The sequence below is a fragment of the Peromyscus eremicus genome, chromosome 14, assembly GCF_949786415.1.
Source record: "Peromyscus eremicus chromosome 14, PerEre_H2_v1, whole genome shotgun sequence".
In the NCBI taxonomy this organism is placed as follows: domain Eukaryota; kingdom Metazoa; phylum Chordata; class Mammalia; order Rodentia; family Cricetidae; genus Peromyscus; species Peromyscus eremicus.
In genome coordinates this window covers 53,586,008-53,604,450 of record NC_081430.1, presented here as the reverse complement: position 1 = coordinate 53,604,450, position 18,443 = coordinate 53,586,008, and the positions used below count along the sequence as shown (strand labels likewise).

General features: G+C 45.4%; 1 protein-coding gene across 1 annotated transcript in view; it reads right to left on the bottom strand.

Annotated features, from left to right (window-relative positions):
- Positions 1-18,443, bottom strand: part of Ak7 (adenylate kinase 7) — a 65,621-nt gene that overhangs the window by 29,765 nt on the left and 17,413 nt on the right. Inside the window, exons 6-10 of the mRNA XM_059279172.1 lie at positions 15,519-15,609; positions 12,454-12,531; positions 10,254-10,403; positions 8,363-8,491; positions 6,951-7,080 (exon numbers count right to left, since the gene is read on the bottom strand). Of these exons, the coding sequence (XP_059135155.1) occupies positions 6,951-7,080; positions 8,363-8,491; positions 10,254-10,403; positions 12,454-12,531; positions 15,519-15,609 (578 nt within the window). The remainder of the gene's footprint in view (positions 1-6,950; positions 7,081-8,362; positions 8,492-10,253; positions 10,404-12,453; positions 12,532-15,518; positions 15,610-18,443) is intronic.

Genomic DNA, 18,443 nt, shown 5'->3' with positions numbered 1-18,443 from the left:
ATATTTTTATTTATTTATTTATTTGTTTGTTTATTTATTTATTTATTTATTTCTATTTGGTATGTATGAAAGTGTGTGCATGTCTAAGTGTGTGGGAACGCATGTATGCTGGTGGGCGTACCTGTGCATACAGAGTCCAGAGGAGGATGTAGGCGTCCTGCTCTGTCACTCTCTGCCTAATTCCCTTGAGGCGGTCAGCAAGCTCCAGCCACCTTCCTGTCTTCACCCTCAATTCCCTCCCCCTGGGGTCACAGATATCTAGCTGAGATCCTCACCTACTAGCCTGGATTGTTTTAAAGGGTTGCCATTACCTTCTACAGAGTCAAAAGAGAGGTGTGTCCAGGAAGTGAGAATGGGGTTCCTGTAGCTTTTTTGGTCCTTGTGGAATAACAGAGGCATGACCAGTGCAGTGGTTTGAATGAGGAATGTCCCCCACAGGCATGGATGTCTGAACCCCTGGTCTCCAGTTGGTGGCGCTGTTTGGAAGGTTGTGGCACCTTTCGGAGGTGCAGCCTTGCTGGAGGGTATGGATGGCTGGAGGGTAGACTTTGGGTGTTTGTAGTCTCGCCTCACTCCCTGCTCTCCCTCTGCTTCATGCTTGGATTTGAAGATATAAACTCTCCACTTCCTGCTTGCTGCCATGCCTCCCCACCATGATGGAACCGTAAATCCAAGGAAGTTATAAATTAATTGCCTGGGAGTCGGGCAGTGGTGGCGCATGCCTTTAACCCCAGCACTCAGGAGGCAGAGGCAGGTGGCTCTCTGTGAGTTCGAGGCCAGCCTGGGCTACAGAGTGAGTTCCAGGAAAGGCGCAAACCTACACAGAGAAACCCTGTCCTGAAAAACCAAAAAAAAAAAAAAAAGTTGCCTTGGTCATGGTGTCTCATCCCAGCAACAGAAAAGTGATACAGAGACGCACACTAAGGGATTGCCTAAGTGTCTTTCTCTAGACAACTAGACCTCCCTAGAGATAACTCACGGCCTTTGTCAATGTTGAGCTCTATCTGAGACAAGGGACTGCTCCTTTGTGTTTATTTGTTCATGGATAAATGTTACTATGTACACGTGAGGGTCACAGCACAGTGCATGGGAGGCATGCAGGAAATAGGATGGTTACCACTGAGGAGCAGATGAACATGTCTCTCATCTCAGATAAAACAAAACCAAAAATAACACTTATTTTGGAGGCTGGAGAGATCCTTACCAGTTAAGAGTACTGGCTGCTCTTCCAGAGAGCCCTGGTTTTTGATTCCCAGCACCCACATAGTAATGCACAACCATCTGTAACTTGCATATACGTTTTTTATTTTATTTCATGGGTACGGTGTTTTTGCCTGCATGTATGTGTACCACACATGTGCTTGGTGCCTGTGGAGGTCAGAAGAAGGTGTCAGATCCCCTGGAGCCAGAGTTATGGATGGTTGTGAGCCACCATGTGGGTGCTGGCAATGGAACCCAGCAAGAGCAGTCTGAACCACCACTCAGTTCCCTCATTTTGTGTCTTTTGAATCACCTCTCCCACCTACCTCCATCCTCTCCTCTCTTCAACTTCTATTTTTTTCCCTCTGTATTTGACTTCTTTCTTTCTTTCTCTCTTTCTTTTTTTCTTTCTTTTTTTTTAAGATTTATTTATTTATTATGTATACAGTGTTCTGTTTGCATGTATCCCTGCAGGTCAGAAGAGGGCGCCAGATCTCATTACAGATGGTTGTGAGTCACCATGTGGGTGCTGGGAATTGAACTCAGGACCTCTGGAAGAGCAATCAGTGTTCTTAACCTCTGAGCCATCTCTCCAGCCCCTTGACTTCCTTCCTTCCTTCCTTCCTTCCTTCCTTCCTTCCTTCCTTCCTTCCTTCCTTTCTTTCTTCCTTCCTTTCTTCCTTTCTTTTTATTTTGGTTTTTTCAAGACAGGGTTTCTCTGTGTGATAGCTCTGGCTGTCCTGGAACTCGCTTTGTAGACCAGGCTGGCCTCGAACTCACAGAGACCTGCCTGCCTCTGCCTCTTTAGTGCTGGGATTAAAGGCGTGCGCTGTCGCACCCCCACTTTCCACCTTATATTTTGAGACAGGATCTCTCACTGAACCTGGAGGTCCCTGATTTGGGTAGCTGGCTGGCCAGTCAGCTCTAAGGACCCATCTGTCACCAGCCGCCGCCGCCGCCGCCGCCGGGTGCTGGGGTTACAGATGTGTGCCAGGAGTCTGAGTTCAGGTCCTCACGTTTGTGCAGCAGGCAGCTGTACCACCCGAACCACCTCTCCAGCCTCCCCACCCCCACCCCTTTTGTTTGCCTCAGGCTGGCCTGAGACCACCGATCCTCCTTCTTCAGCCTCCCAGTGCTAAGACTCCAGATGTGAGCCACCACACCCGGCCATCTGTCTTTCACTATGTTAGGAATTCCCTCACTGCTTTCCATAATAGCTGGGCCTGTCTGCTTTAAAATGAATGAGTGAAACCCAACTGGACACAGCGTTTAAATCACTACCCTGGGTTTCTTTTAAATTTTCAGTCTATCTTTTTCAATATTAGTAATAATTAAAATGTTACTACTAACCCACATTCATAATTACCAAAATGGGGTTTAAAAGTTGATGCTAGCCATGTACAGGGAAGATATGAAATGGACAGAAGTGTGAACATTTGTCCCTTTTTAGTTTAAAAACCTTAGATAAAAGCCGGGCGGTGGTGGCGCATGCCTTTAATCCCAGCACTCGCGAGGCAGAGGCAGGCAGATCTCTGTAAATTCGAGGCCAGCCTGGTCTCCAAAGTGAGTTCCAGGACAGCCAGGGATACATAGAGAAACCTTGTCTCAAAAAAAAAAAAAAAATCCATAGCTTCACTCTGGCTGAAGGGCAGATGGGAAGAAACATGCCTGGGGCCTTGAAGTGCCTCCCTGTGGGGCTGTGAAACTTGTGCTGCTAGACATTGGAACTGAGAGGGGTCATGTGAGGGAAGAGCGAGCTCCCCAGGTGTTCTGGACACCTGTCCCTGCAGAGGGTTCAAAGGTCTTGTTTTGTTCAAACAAACTCAAGGTTCACATTCTCAGTTCAAGTAAACACAGACCAGAGGGAATTTTGGACAGATTTGACATCCTGGTTTCATTCCTGTGACTGTGATAGAATATCCAAGCAAAAAGAACTTAGGGGGAGATGGTTTATGGTCCATCATTGCAGGGAAACCAAAGTGGCAGGAACACCCACAGTCAAGAGCAGAGAGAAATTAATGCATGCATGATAATACTTAGCTCGCTCTCTATGCTTACATAGTCCTGAATCCCTTGCCTAAGTTAGTGATTGATGCCACCCACAGAGGGCTGAGTCTTCCCACTTCATTTAATACTCAAGACAATCTCCCACAGACATACCCACGGAAGGGCTCTAGCTGGCCCGAGGATGGCAAATGTGGCACCCACAGGTTTTGCCTTTTACCTTTCTCTGCCTTGCTAAACTATTAGATTACATTCCACATAATATCATGAATGTAATACATCAATACAATTAATGTAATTAATGAATATCATAAATACAATTATTGTATGAATACTGTGAATGTAATCAATGAATACCACAAATGTAATTAATATCATGAGTGTAATTAATGAATATCATGAGTGTAATTAAAAATAAATTTAAAAAAAAAGATTGCATTCCTAAAGCTAGCCACCAAGGTCTATTCCCTTATTTGGCCACTGACTCATTCCTGAGGCAGATCACCAAGGCCCAACTATCAAAACATCAAGGTTCAGCAACCAAAATTCATTATTTTGACTAACCTAATTAAAATACCCAATCAGAACTTATCAACACATCCTAGCTCACTCTTACATGGGCCTCCCTTTTTTTTCCCCTCTTAGATTTAACACATGCAAATCTATTTGCTGCTGTTTCTGCCCAGTTCAGACTCAGCCACCTTATCTCTTTGCCTTGCTTCATAAAGAATCTCTTTGCATTTGGTTATGCTTGGAAATTGGTCTTTGGGTGTGGTCTGTGTCGGGGTCCAGAGGGGAGCATCCCAAAACACTCAGGTCCCTTCACCCACAGTCCAGCCTGATCTAGGGAATCTCTCATCAAGACTCTCATCCTAGGTGATTCTAGGCTGTGCCAAGTTGACAATTAAAGCTACCTATCACACTTGAGAAATTAACAAAGATCTTCCTAGAGTGAGAGAAGATTGGATAAATTATTCTCATTTTGTAGAAGTGATGGGTGCATTGGGGTACCAACTGGGAGAAGAGTGAGTCTGAGGACAGCCTGGGCTATAGAGAGAGACTATCTTAAAACACCAAAACAAAGCAATGTAAAAACAGTCTTGATTCATCCTGTAGGTTGAGGATGGGATACCCATGCCTCTTCTTCAGAGCCTGCACAGTTGCCTGTGCCCAGTGGCCTGTTTGGGCTCCTAAACCCCAGCCATCATGTATACCTGTTAGTTCCTAAACATTTCATTCTCCAACAAATTGTGATCCTGACAAATTTCCTTTTCTAGTCCCCCACCACCACCGCCCCACAGCCATGGAATGTCTTATCTTGAGGGATTTCCCCTCCACAAAGAGGGAGAGCTAGGGTTGTGGGGAAAGCCAGGTAGACCATGGTTCCAAAAGGCCTCATGGGCAAGGCAGAGGTCTCACTGTACCTCCAACTATTAGCCCGTGTTTTCTGTGCCCCCCCCCCATTTCCCTTGGGAAATCTCTATCTAAACTTCATTTCCTCATGGGCTATCTCACAGCAAAGCAGAAACAAGATTAGGTCAGCTTGTTTAAGTGAACACTTAGGTAGTTATGTTCAAACCCATTCTCTCCCAGATCAGGCTGGCTTAGGACAAGAGAGAAAGAGGTAACCTGGCTGGACTTAAGAAAAAGGCTAGAAGGGCCATAGGCTTTAAAGGCAGTGCTGGCGCACGCCTTTAATCCCAGCACTCACAGAGGCAGGGGAATCTCTGAGTTCGAGGACAGCCTGGTCTACAGAGCGAGTTTCAGGACAGCCAGGGCTACACAGAGAAACCCTGTTTTAAAAAACTTAAATAACAACAAAGGGCAAGGAGGGCATGTAACAGTCTGAACAAACAGTCAAGGCCTGGAGCCAGAATATATACTCTGCAAACAATCAAAGGGCCTTGGGCAGTGGCACAGCCCCTGGGTGGGATATGCAGGTAACCAGGATGTCATGTAGTCAGTGCCAGAGCTGGGATAGCAGGTACTTAGCGGACTAGAAGGCTGGCATCTCTCTCCACCTTCGCTCCATGTCTGTGTTCTGTACTTTAGGTCAGACTCCCGCGGAACTCTGCAGATAGAAGTGTCTAACCATTCAAAGCACCCCTCTAAGAACGACCAACACCCACACTATCTCATCCCCCTTCTAAGGCTGAGGACACAAAGATAAGAGTTGTCCTGAACCTGCAGTCACCTTGGGTTTGGAAACAGTAGAACCTCACAGACAGATCATCCCAAAGCAAAGGCCATTATTTCATGGGAATGGATTTGTCTCTCTGGAGACAAGGATTTCTACATTCTATCCTAAAGAACCCAAGTATAGGTCATCTGCCAGGCCACATGGAGACCAAGACTGCTTAACCACACATACCTCTGTCCTGCCCTGCCCTGGGTTCCTCTCTATATAACGTCGTGTCAGTAACTGGAAGATAAGATGAACTGTTCATTTTCTATCTTGCCCAAATGGCCCATGTGATGCACACACTTCTGCAACTTTTCACAAGGGCTATTACCTCCGGGGCATGTAGTGGGATCTGCTGTGTTTGAACCCCCAAAGTCGAGCGTCTGACTGGGGACTCCCTTTGTTTCCCAACTACTGTGGACATGATTAGCTAGGAAGAGGCCCATCTTGGTGCCAAAGGTGTGGTATTCCAGAAGAAATCGCTACAGCAGAGGTTCTCAACCTGTGGGTCATGACCTCTTTGAGGGTTGAAAGACCTTTTCACAGGGGTTGAATATCACATATCCTGTGTATCATATATTTACATTATGATTCATTTCAGTAGCAAAATTACAGTTATGAAGTAGCAATGAAAAATAGCTTTATAGTTGGGGGTCACCACAACATAAGGAATTGTATTAAAAGGTGGTAGCATTAGGAAGGTTGAGAACCACTGTCCTAGAGGACCAAGGAGGGCAGTCGGGGCCTGTGCCCAGGACACACAGGGGATGGGTCTTGGTCCATGGAAGGCCACACAAAAAAGAGCAGCATGCTCCCAGTGCCTTCTGCTACCTGAGGATGCCATGTCCCTGTCACCTGGTCTCCACTTAGCACCACCCAACCCTGGAGCATCAGAAACAGAAACCAGCAAGAGCAGAATAAGGGGCAAGACAACAAGAAGACCACTTGAGAGCCTGACGAGGTGGGAGTCCCAAACACTGATTACACTTAGCTTGCTTTGTGGACGATGCTAGAATCCCTATGTTAAAGAGGGCTCATGTTTTGGTGATGCTGGGGTCCAAAGACTTTATGAACACTAAGAAAGTGCTCTATCACAGAGCTACGCTGCCAACTCCTGATTTTTCTTTTAATTAGGAAATTATCAGATAGTTACCAAGAATTAACAATAATTTTTTTCTGAGAGATGAGATTATGAACTGAATTTCTTATTGTTACTATATTTTCTATAGCACGTCACTTTTGCAAACAGACAGCTTAAAGGAAAGTTTTTTTTTGTTTTTATTTACGTGTGTGTGTCTGAGTGTGCATTGAGCATGTGAGGGCAGTATGTGTAGAGTCTAGAAGAAGTTATCAGGTCCCCTGGAACTGGAGTGACAGGGGGTGGTGACACTTGTATGTAGGCGCTGGGAACCAAACTGGGGTCCTCTGGAAGAGCAGCCAAAGCTCCTGACCACTGAGCCATCTTTCCAGCCCACAGGCAGCATTTTATAACCAGACCGAAAACCAAAGCAACTACCGCGCTAGCCTGGCACAGCTCTTGCCCCATTGGCTATCTGTGCATCACCTGCGTTCTGCTCCATGCTGTCCTTGATGCCATCCAAGAGCTCCTGGGCATCCTCCACATTCTCTTCTTCTTCCTCCTCTTCACCTTCCTCTTCTCCTTCCACTGCCTCCTTGGGTGCAACAATCGCCTCCTGTGTGCCACAAGGATAATCAAGTTGACCGTGCCCAACCCAATGAGTGTGTCACTAACAGTCTGGCTAGTGATCCTGGACAAAGTCTAAGTTGAGAGTGTACCTAGTAACAGACATCATGCAAAAGTCTGCATGACGTGTGCATCTACAAGATGGATAAGGGCCTTAAGGCTTTCCTTAACTCTACTTTTAGGAGAACAGCAGTATATTCGGTGTTAACTCCACAACTGCCTGGGAGTCAGCAATTCTCCAAGGCACTAGATTATGCCTTTTTTTTTTTTTTTTTTTTTTTTTTATTTGAAGCAGGGTCTCACTATCCAGCCCTTGCTGATCTGGAACTCCCTGTGTAGATCAGGCTGGCCTTGAGCTCTCAGAGAGCCACCTGCCTTTGCCTCCCCATCATATGGTATTAAAGGCATGCACCACCATTTTGTTGTTGTTGTTGTTGTTGTTGTTTTTCGAGGCGGGGTTTCTCTGTGTAGCCCTGGCATTCCTGAAACTCACTCTGTAGACCAGGCTGGCCTCAAATTCACAATTATCCGCCTGCCTCTGTCTCCTGGGTGCTGGGATTAAAGGCTTACATGACCACTTTCAATTATATGTATATGAGTGTGTCTGTGTGTGGGTTCATGCACATGAGCACAGAACCCATGGAGGCCAGAGGAGGGCACTGAATGCCTGGAGCTGGAGTTACAAGAGGTTATGAGCAAGTGTTCTTAACTGCTGGGTTATCTCCCCAGTACCTAGATTGTATCTTACTTGACAGAAAAACATTTTATAAAAATCAAGATTTTTTTAAACTAAGGGTGTAGCTGAGTGGTACATCACATGCTTAGCGTGTACAAAGCCCTGGGTTTGATCTCTAGCAATCCCCAAAATGACCTTTCATAACTATTTATGGAAACATACCTTGTTTTCTACCATTCCTAACAAAATTGTTTTTAAAAAAAGATAGTAAATAGCCTGATACTAGACAGAGAAAAATACAATGAGATTAAAAACAAAATAAAGATAACCTAAAAATATTTTAGCCAGCAGAGAGAAGATAAGATGTACTTTGGGACAGACTGGAGGCAGAACTCCAAGGACAGCCCTACAACTGCTTCTATCATACAGAAGACAGAGAGCCCTGCAGGGTTCTCCATTTTCACAACTGGGACCAGCAACAAAATCCAATTAAAATACTCAATTTCTTTGACATTCCGAGTTAGTCACTTGCTTATTACTCAGGAACACATTCTGTGAATGGAAAGAGTATCTGAGAAGTAGCTGGACGTGTTACCAGTTTGGCTATGGCTTCGGAAATCACATCCTTTATTTTGATGTGATGTAGTTTGTAGTACTTGGCTAATTCTTCGGCAATGCTGGATTTTCCCACAGCAGGAGGACCAAGGATGCAGATCTTGATTGGCTAAAAAAGAACAGAGAACACATGTCTTAGGGCTCAGAGCTAGAAGGGGTGTTATTTCAGGACTGTGTTCTTTTCAGTGTCTCTGGACCCTGAGTCTGACTTCAGCAACTCAACCAGACTCCAGATGTTCTGCTTCCACTCCCTGCCACTGTGGTTACTACCTCATCATCCCGAAAGTGTCCGCCTCCTATTTGGGTGGCTCAGAGTCATTCACTCAGTGAGGATGTAATGGCATCTCTGCTCTGACCTGGGCCAGTGGCGGGGGGTGGGGGGTGGGGGGTGGGGGGTGGGGGGAAGACATTCAACAAGCCATGCTCAGCAAGTGGGTGTGATGGTACATGCCAGTCGACCCAACACTTGGGACGTGGAGGCAAGATAATTAAGAGGTCAAGGCTAGGCTCAACCATATAGTGAGGGAGAACCCAGCATATGTTATGTGAGACCCTGTCTGAAAACAAATAAATAAAAAAGAAATAGGGAGAGAAAGAGAAAAGAGAGAAAATATGTGCCCAGGAATGCCTAAAGGTGCCTAGGGTTTACATGCCACCAGTTTTATTTGTCCTTGACCATTCTTATGAAGACACAGGAATTAATGGTCCAGTATATAGGGCCCTACATTATCATTTAGATTGTCTTTGGACTGAACTTGGTCTTCAATAATATAAAGTTAATTTATTTTGATTAAAAAAGATCTATCTATCTATCTATCATCTATTTATTTCAGACAAGTTCTCACTGTGTAGCCCAGCCTGGCCTTGAACTTGTGAACATCTTGCTTCTGCCTCCTGATCATTTTGTTAAAAACACTACTTTTTTCCTGTTTGAGAAGGTTAGAGAGTTCAAGACTGCCTGGGCTATAGCAGAAGATCTTGTTTTAAAAACAAAATATAGAAGGGTGAGAGGAGAGAGGAAGAGAGGAAGGAAGGGAGGAAGGAAGGAAGGGAGGGAGGGAGGGAGGAAGGAAGGCAGAATTGCCTGAATATTGATGATGCTATGGCATTCATAAGCAGTTAGTAAATATTTACATCAAACAGAAATAAAAATATCAATAACAAATAATCATTTCTTTCAAAATGGTCCCAAGAGTTGTGAAACTGTGGACTAGCGTTTTGCAAGTCATATTTTAGAACCACAACGATGGAAAGAATTTCCACTGGCTGTGTCCATATGTCTAAGGTCACAGAATTTCACCCAGAACTTTGCAGTTACCCTGTGATGGTCAAGGACACCCGTGAAGGGGTAAGCATAAACACAAGAGTGGATCTGAGTGCAGTGAGTTAAGTGACTGGTGCCTTGTGGTGAGGGATGATAGGTAAGGATGCAAGATGTCAAGCAGTGATTGAGGCAGGATGAGGGGCAACGCTGGACCACTAGATGGGCTTGGTGTAGTCACCAGCACCTGGAGCCAGCTATCAACTGGGCAGGTTGGTGTGCCTCTTTTTGCCAGTATACCAAGAGTGAATCCTTCTTCCTGGGGCAGGTTGACCTTATCCAGGACTAAAACAGAGTAACAACCTACTCATTTGTTTATATGACCAGCTTGTTATTATTGATATTCACTTTGAATTGTTTTAAGTTTGGCTCACAAGTTTTAATGCAACACATGTGCAGATTACAGCAGACTGGAGGAACATGTTGAACGTGAACAAACTGTGTGGAAGTTTTAAAATGGAAACACTCTTGTTGGTACAAAGGTCCCGGCGGTGAGTTCCATTCACTTTGCTTATATCAGAAACCTAAAACAGTAAGTGGCCATAGTTACCAATAATCCTTGGCTTTGCTTGTACTCTTTGAGGATGCTGCTGATGTTCTCCACAAATCCTGATTGGGCAACCCAGCGGATGTTGAAATTCTCCTTCACAAACAGTGCCTCCATCCTCAGGTTGACCAGTAAGTGGTCGAGATGCTGTTGCTGAGGGTTAGGGAAAGCAGAGGTTTGCCTTGTTACCATCAGACAAAAATCGCTACAGTTAAGGAAAGCCAGGTTCCGTTCACTGAACAGGAGAGCCAATTGGCACTAAGTGTTTACAGAACACTTGCTGTTTATTTATGCCTGTGTCATTGTCCCCGGGACTGGGGGTGGGGGATGGGGTGGGACAGGGCCTTACCTATACTCTTTTTTTTTGTTTTGTTTTGTTTTGTTTTTTCGAGACAGGGTTTCTCTGTGTAGCTTTGCGCCTTTCCTGGAACTCACTTGGTAGTCCAGGCTGGCCTCGAACTCACAGAGATCCGCCTGGCTCTGCCTCCCGAGTGCTGGGATTAAAGGCGTGCGCCACCACCGCCCGGCTTACCTATACTCTTTTACCAATGAACTCCAACCTCAACCTTGAGGATTTTTTTGTTTGCTTGCTTGTTTTTTTTTTTTTTTTTGCTTTTCAAGACAAGGTTTCTCTGCGTAGCTCTGGCTATCCTGGAACTTGCTTTGTAGACCTGGCCTCAGACTCACAAAGATCCTCCTGTCTCTGCTTCCTGAGTGCTGGGATTAAAGGCATGTGCCAGTACCACCCAGCTGCCCTGAGACATTTTTAAAGGCTCTTCAAATCTGTCCTTTAGAGCAGGCAGCTTTTTTTTTTTTTGCATAGTACTTATTTTTAATAATATTATTTGTAAATAGAGTTTGTATAGGTGTTTCACATTCATTTCTTTTTCTAATTTGAGTTCCAGATTGATCTGTACAAATCCACTTATAATTGACATGACTGTAGAAATAGTAGTATTTTGATCTCACCAGCTCTATTATTTTATTTATTTGTTTATTTTTCTATTATCAGCTTGATACAGTACAAATTCTTATCCTAACAGTGAAATGTTTGATTGAGGCTTGCTCAGTAATTGAGTAAAACCAAAACTTACTATAAGCCACAGTCATCCTAGGGTCCCCCCTGCTATGTAGCCTCTCTGGTTCTGTGGGTTGCAGACTGATTGTTCTTTGCTTTATATCTAGTATCCACTTATGAGTGAGTACATACCATGTGTTTCCTTCTGGGTTTGGGTTACCTCACTCAGGATGATACTTTCTAGTTCTATCCATTTGCAGGCAGCTTTTCTTTTGGTTGGACAAACAGCTCAAGAATAGGAAGACCCTGGAAGTCCAAGCTAAGATTCTCTTCCAGTTCTCTTCCCTTCCCTTTCCACTCATTCATTTCTCCTTTCCATCCTAAGACAGGGACTCACTAGCTTAGGTTAGCCTTGAAGTCACTGTGTAGCCAAGGATAACTCTTGATTCTTCTGTTTTCAATCCCCAAGTCTAGAATCACAGTTATATACTACCATGCCTATCCTTGCCCCCACCCCACCCTCAATGCTGGCAAGGGAATCCGGGGGCCTTGCTTATACTAAGCAAGCGTTTCACAACTCAGCTCCACCCTTAGCCTTCTGAGACTGCCACTCTTGTGTAGTGTTTCGGCCAATGAGAGACACATGAGAGACAGCACTCCGCTGAGTTAATTCCCCAGCCTTTTTTTTGCTTGTTATTTTGATTAAGGGTTTCACTTAGTTGTGCAGGCTAACATTGAGCTCATTCTGTAACCCAGGCTGGCCATGAATTCAGATCCTCCTGACTCAGCCTCCCTAGTAGCTGGGGTTACAGGTATGTGCCCATCAAGCCTGGCTCTAGCCCTTCAAAACATTTTATTGTTTAATGTGTATGTTTTGCCTTTATTTTGTTTGTTTGTTTGAGACAGGGTCTCACATAGCCCAGGCTGGCCTAGAACTAATTATATGCCTTTGAACTCTTGATCCATCTGTTTCTACTGCTTGAGTATGGGGATTACAAGCACTCATTGCCATACCAGCTAGCATCTACTTTTTTGAATAATGCCACATCATGGTTAACTCTCCAAAAATTAAGTATAGAGGGAAACAGTCTCTCTAATCCACAACCCCCATCCACCCCATTCTGCTCCTTCAATATTATTTAGGAAGACAATTTTTGAAAAAAAAATAATTTTTTTTATACTCACTGTCAAGTCCTTGGTTAGAAAAGCATTTTCTCTGGGTACTTTCTGGATTTTTCCAGGGCCAGTATTTTTGCTGATGCACTGTTAGGGAGAAACAGAGGTATTATTTGGTTTGCTTACAAGGTTTTACATAAAACTTCTCAAGTGAATATGAACATTACCAAGAACACATACTAAGAGGCATTTTCAAAATAGTCCACAGAGCATCCACTCACTGATGGGTTCTGAAAACACCGGGAAGCAAAGATGAGCAAGGCTTGGTCTCTGCCATCAGGGTCCACCGAGTTCCAGAAAGGAGACAGACTTGTGCACAGATCACTTTCCTGTGGGTGTCTGCAGTCCAGCAAAGGGAGTCTGTGCTACTATCTACTATACACTTGATGGGCCCAGTGTTTTAGACTGAGCTCCTGCACTAGCCCCAACAGACCAGAACAACATGGAGTCACTCAAGCTAAGGGTCACATAAGCAAATGAAACCTAAGGATGCTGCGCACATCCCCTAAGGGACATATCCCACAGCAGACCTTTTTTTTTCTCCCCAAAACTGGAAATTCCTTTTGTTTTAACCTTTAGAGCAGTGGTTCTCAACTTCCTAATACTGTGACCCTTTGATACAGTTCCTCATGTTGTGATGACTCCCAACCATAAAATTATTTTCATTGCTATTTCATAACTGCTGTCTATATCGTTATGTATAAATAAAACACTGATTGGCCAGTGGCCAGGCAGGAAGTATAGGCAGGACAAGGAGAGAGGAGAATTCTGGGAAGTGGAAGGCTGAGTCAGAGAGACACTGCCAGCTGCCACCATGACAAGCAGCATGTGAAGATGCTGGTAAGCCACGAGCCACGTGACAAGGTATAGATTTATAGAAATGGATTAATATAAGAACAGTTAGCAAGAAGCCTGCCATGGCCATACAGTTTGTAAGCAATATAGTCTCTGTGTTTACTTGGTTGGGTCTGAGAAGCTGTGGGACTGGCGGGTGACAGAGATTTGTCCTGACTGTGGGCCAGGCAGGAAACTCTAGCTACACATAACTGTAATTTTGCTACTATTACAAATCATAATGTAAGTATCTGCGTTTTCCAATGGTCTTAGGTGACCTCTTTACCCAGACATCTTTTTTTCTATTGTTCTGTGTGCAGGTGGGTAAATGGATGTATGGGGGGGGGGAGGTGACGACTTTCAAATCCTACTATTCTGTCTTTGCTCAGTGGGGGCTCATTGCCCAAATTCATGAATTAAGAATAAAAGCCAATTAGTTCTATCAACAAATTTGCCATTAATTTTATCTTTAGGCAGTCTGAATGTGCTCTTCCTTCCCCTCCCCTCTTCTCCCCTCCCCTTCCCTCCCCATTCACATATTGAAATCTTTTTTTTTTTTTTTTTTTTTTTGGTTTTTCGAGACAGGGTTTCTCTGTGTAGCTTTGCGCCTTTCCTGGGACTCACTTGGTAGTCCAGGCTGGCCTCGAACTCACAGAGATCCGCCTGGCTCTGCCTCCCGAGTGCTGGGATTAAAGGCGTGCGCCACCACCGCCCGGCCTCACATATTGAAATCTTAACCCTCAAGGTGATGGTGTGAGGAGCTGAGGGGAGGTGCCAGATCATGATGGGGAAGGAAGGGAGTGGAAAGGAGTGCCCTCATAAAAGATTTCGGGAGAACTCCCTGTCTCTTTTTTTGTTTTGGTTTTTCGAGACAGGGTTTCTCTGTGTAGCTTTGGTGCCTGTCCTGGATCTCACTCTGTAGACCAGGCTGGCCTCGAACTCACAGAGATCTGCCTGGCTCTGCCTCCCGAGTGCTGGGATTAAAGGCACGTGCCACAACCACCCTCTCTGTCTCTTTCTACCATGTGAAGTGCACACAGGTATGCAGTCTATGAGGCCTTCACCAGCCACCAAATCTGCCAACACTTGACCCTGGACTTTGTAGCCCCCAGAACCATGAGCAATAAATATATTCCCATGGTTCCTGACCTGCTGCGTGCGTGCGTGCGTGCGTGCGTGCGTGTGTGTATTATTTTTCTGAGACAGGGTTTCTCTGAGTAACAACCTTGGCTATCCTGGAACTCATTTTGTAGACCAGGCTAGCCATAAACTCACAGAGATCCGCCTGCCTCTGCATCACCATGCCCAGCTCTAGTTTGCTAGTATGTATATTTTGTTACAGCAGCCCACACAAACGAAGGTACATGGAGGAGAGGCAACTCTGGGTTAGTTAACGCACTTGCCACCAAGCCTGACAACCTAAGCCCAATCCCTGGGATCCATCTGGTGGAAGAACACCAACTTCCAGAAGTTGTCCTCTGACCTCTGCATGTGCACGGTGGCATGCATGTGCATGATGCATAAATAATGTAATAATATTTTTACAGAGGGGCTGGGGAGACTCGATCTGAGAGGGACATGAGAAGAAGGCAGGAAGGCCGCAGAGGAAGATCCTGGATCTGAATCTTACTGGTGAGTACAGAGAAGGAGGGCAAAGGTCAGAGGAGGCCACAGCAGCTCAGCCAGCTAAGCTATGAAGCTGCTGTGCTATTTGGAGCTGCCGGACCTTTGTCTAGAGAGCCTTGAAGTGCCGGTTTGGTGATCTGGTCTCTATCAGTCCTGCAGGCCAAGTGTCCACAGATTCCAGGACGTCGTTTGTGTATGTCATCCTGGACCCAGTGGTGGTCTTTCTTGCTCTCATGTGCACGTACTGGACAAAGGTCATTTGGGTAGTAATTTCCCAACACTTAGGCTGAAGCTACAGATCACCAAATTTTTAAAAAGATTCATTTATTTAATGTATGTCCATATGAGGGTGTCAGATCCCCAGGAACTGGAGTTACAGACAGCTGTGAACTGTGGGTGCTGGGAATTGAACCGGGGTTCTCTGGAAGAACAGCCAGTGCTCTTAACCCCTGAGCCAACTCTCCAGCCCCCTCAGATAGTCAGTTTGAGGTTTAAGGACCTTCTATGTTATGTGTTCCCAAGCCCTGTTAGCACAAGGAAGTCAGTAACTGTCATTTAGGGGATAGAGCTATTTAAGCTAGGTCACAGAGGTATGAGGACACAGACCACTGTACCTTGACAATGTCTTCCAGGGTGTGAACAGACTCGTCCACAGCCACCAGGTAGCGAAGCTTCGGCATGTGGTCTATGACGTTCTGTATCACTCTGTAGAGCAACGGGCACAATAATCAGACAGGAAAGACAATGAGATAAACGGAACTCAACCCCGTAGGCTGGGCAGGTGTTTGGTACTTTGATAAGCAGCCTCACTTAATGTTCCCCAAGATCAGAGGCAGGACCAGTATCTGCAGTCTACAGATGAAGGGGGGGTTAAGAAGTTAGGCAACATTTCCCAGACTAAATAATTCCTAGGACAGAGCCAGATCTGCAGACAGATACATTGGACGTGAACCTGTTTTCTTTCTTGCATATTTTTCTATTTCTTTGCTTCATTTTTTATATTATTATTGTTATTATCAACATTATTATTATTATTATTATTATTATTATTATTATTATTTATTACACTAGGGTTGAGCTTAAGGTCTTGCACATGCTGGCAGGCATGCTACCACTGACCTACTATATCCCCAGCCCACTTCTTTTCTATATTTTATTTATTTTGAGACAGAATCTCACTAAATTCCCCGGGCTAGCCTTATACTTGCTATGTAGCTCAGGAAGGCCCGTTTGATCCTCATGCCCCAGCCTCCCAGGTAACTGGCATTACAGGACCACAAACCTAGGTACACCCTGGTCTCTTTAAGTATACCACCCCAACTCTGAGAAGACCTGACCGTGACTCTCATCAGGAAGGCTTGTCCACCCAGTGGCTCACGTGAGTCTCACAACTGTGTTTGGGGTCAGTGATCTGCAAAGTGAGACAGAGATTCAAGATATGGCAGCTGTCCTAAGGAAGTCATGCGGAGGTGAAGTCATTCATGCAGAGGTGAAGTCATGCGGAGGTGATCTGAGGTGAAGTCATGTGGGGGTGATCTGAATCAGTGACTGACAGTGCTTCCGGCTGCTACCGGACTTTGGTTTGCCAAGGGCTTCTTCACAGGTGGGTGCCATGGAATCCTCACAACAGCCCTGTCAGACCCTTGCTGGGACTGTCCTCATTTGGTAATGAGAGACGTCATGGAGAGAGGCAGAGCAGGGGTCTGAGCAGATCTATGGGTTTCTAGAAACAACAGGGATGAGAAGTCTACTGCAGTGGCCTGTTGGTTCTACCCTCACCTACCCTTAGCTTCCTCTTCAGGAAAAGGAAATTCAAGTGTGCCCCTCTAACTGCTCATTTAGCTCACGGTAGAGGGCATTTCTAGCCCATGCCTGGTCCTGGGTTCTACCCCTGGCACTGGAATTGAAAAAAGAAGCAATAATAGTCGGGCGGTGGTGGCACAAGCCTTTAATCCCAGCACTTGGGAGGCAGAGGCTGGCGGATCTCTGAGTTCAAGGCCAGCCTGAGCTACAGAGTTCTGGGACACTCCAAAGCTACATAGAGAAGCCCTGTCTCAAAAAAACCAACAAAACAAAACAACAACAACAAAAACCCTGGTGACATAATGAAAAGTTTTGTGATGAGAAGGCACATTTGACCACTTCTTTCTTCAAGTTAATGTTGACTGGGGCAAATCTCCGTTTTTGTTTTTATTTTTGTTTTTTTCAGGATTGGGGGGATAAGAGAGGATATTGCTGTCTAGCCCAGGTTAGCCTGGAACTCGATATGTATCTCAGGCTGGCCTTGAACTCTTCCTCCTGGGGTCACACCCATGCACCGCCAGATGGGCTGGATGTATGTGATGCGAAGTCTGGAATTTATACCATTTCAGGGACCCTGCTTTCAGAATAATAATAGAAATCACTTTGGTTCAGGGCACAGAGGGACCCACACAGAGCTGTGGCCCTGAAGTTCAGTCTGTGTGTCCAGAATGATTTCCACCCACGAGAGAGGAAAAATCTGGGACTCTGGAACCAGCCCCTTGAGAGACCAGCGCATAGGGCAGAGCAGCACCCTGGCTGTTGAAAACCCGAGGCTGGTATTCCAAGAGCAGTGAACCACCCACCCACCCTGTTGCTCGGATCAGTATCACCTGGGCTGGGCTGGAAGCCTTGTGGGGTGTGGGGAATTCAGGTCAAGTGTGAGGCTGAAGGGCTCAGAAGAGACCACCTCTGTGTGAAAAGCCTGTGGACTTGTCCCTGCCGGGCAGAAAGCACCATGTGGGGCCTGACATGGGTTGGAATGTTGCACATCCAGAGCTAAAGTTTCTTCAGGCCCTTGGGAGAGAAACAACCATTCACTTTTCACCTCTGTATCTTAAGATTCTCGTGTCTATTAGGTAAGCCTCCTGGAGTGGAATGCGTCATTAGGCTGGACTGATCTCTAGCCTTCTCCAAACTATAACAAAGGTAACTATAAGATAACATCAGCTCACTATAGGAAAGTTTTTTTTTTTATATATATTCCTGTCACTTCTTTAATTCAGGAACAGTGTACTTATTGAATATGCTGATTTATGATTTCCTTTGTTCTGAGGCTATGAAAGCCCATGTGACCTCTTCCCTTGCCCAACCCTTCACTTAGGGGAACTGGAATCCGTGTTCACAGGCCATGGCCTTAGGATAGACTGTTTTCTTATTTCCTTGTTAGATTTGTATTTGATTTTAATTCCTCACAGTGGGGAGGCTGAGGCAGGAGGATGAGCTACAGAGTAAGAGTCTGTCTTGAAGGAGGTTGGGGGGTTTCAGGCTTACAGTTGGCTGACTAGTTTCTGGAACTTTGGCAGTCAGCATGACATTGACATCTATCTTGTCTGAGACAAAGGGAAGAAGAAATGGGTTACTCAGAATGTGCACCCCAAACCCTTTTTCTCCAGAGCTGTTTTTCTGCTGAAGGAGTCCCTAAAAGATGAAGCTATGAGTGTGATCAGAAGTGTGGAGACTTTGGGTGGGCAATGTCTCATCTGGCACAAAATGGCGGTGCTAAGTGCCTTCTGCAT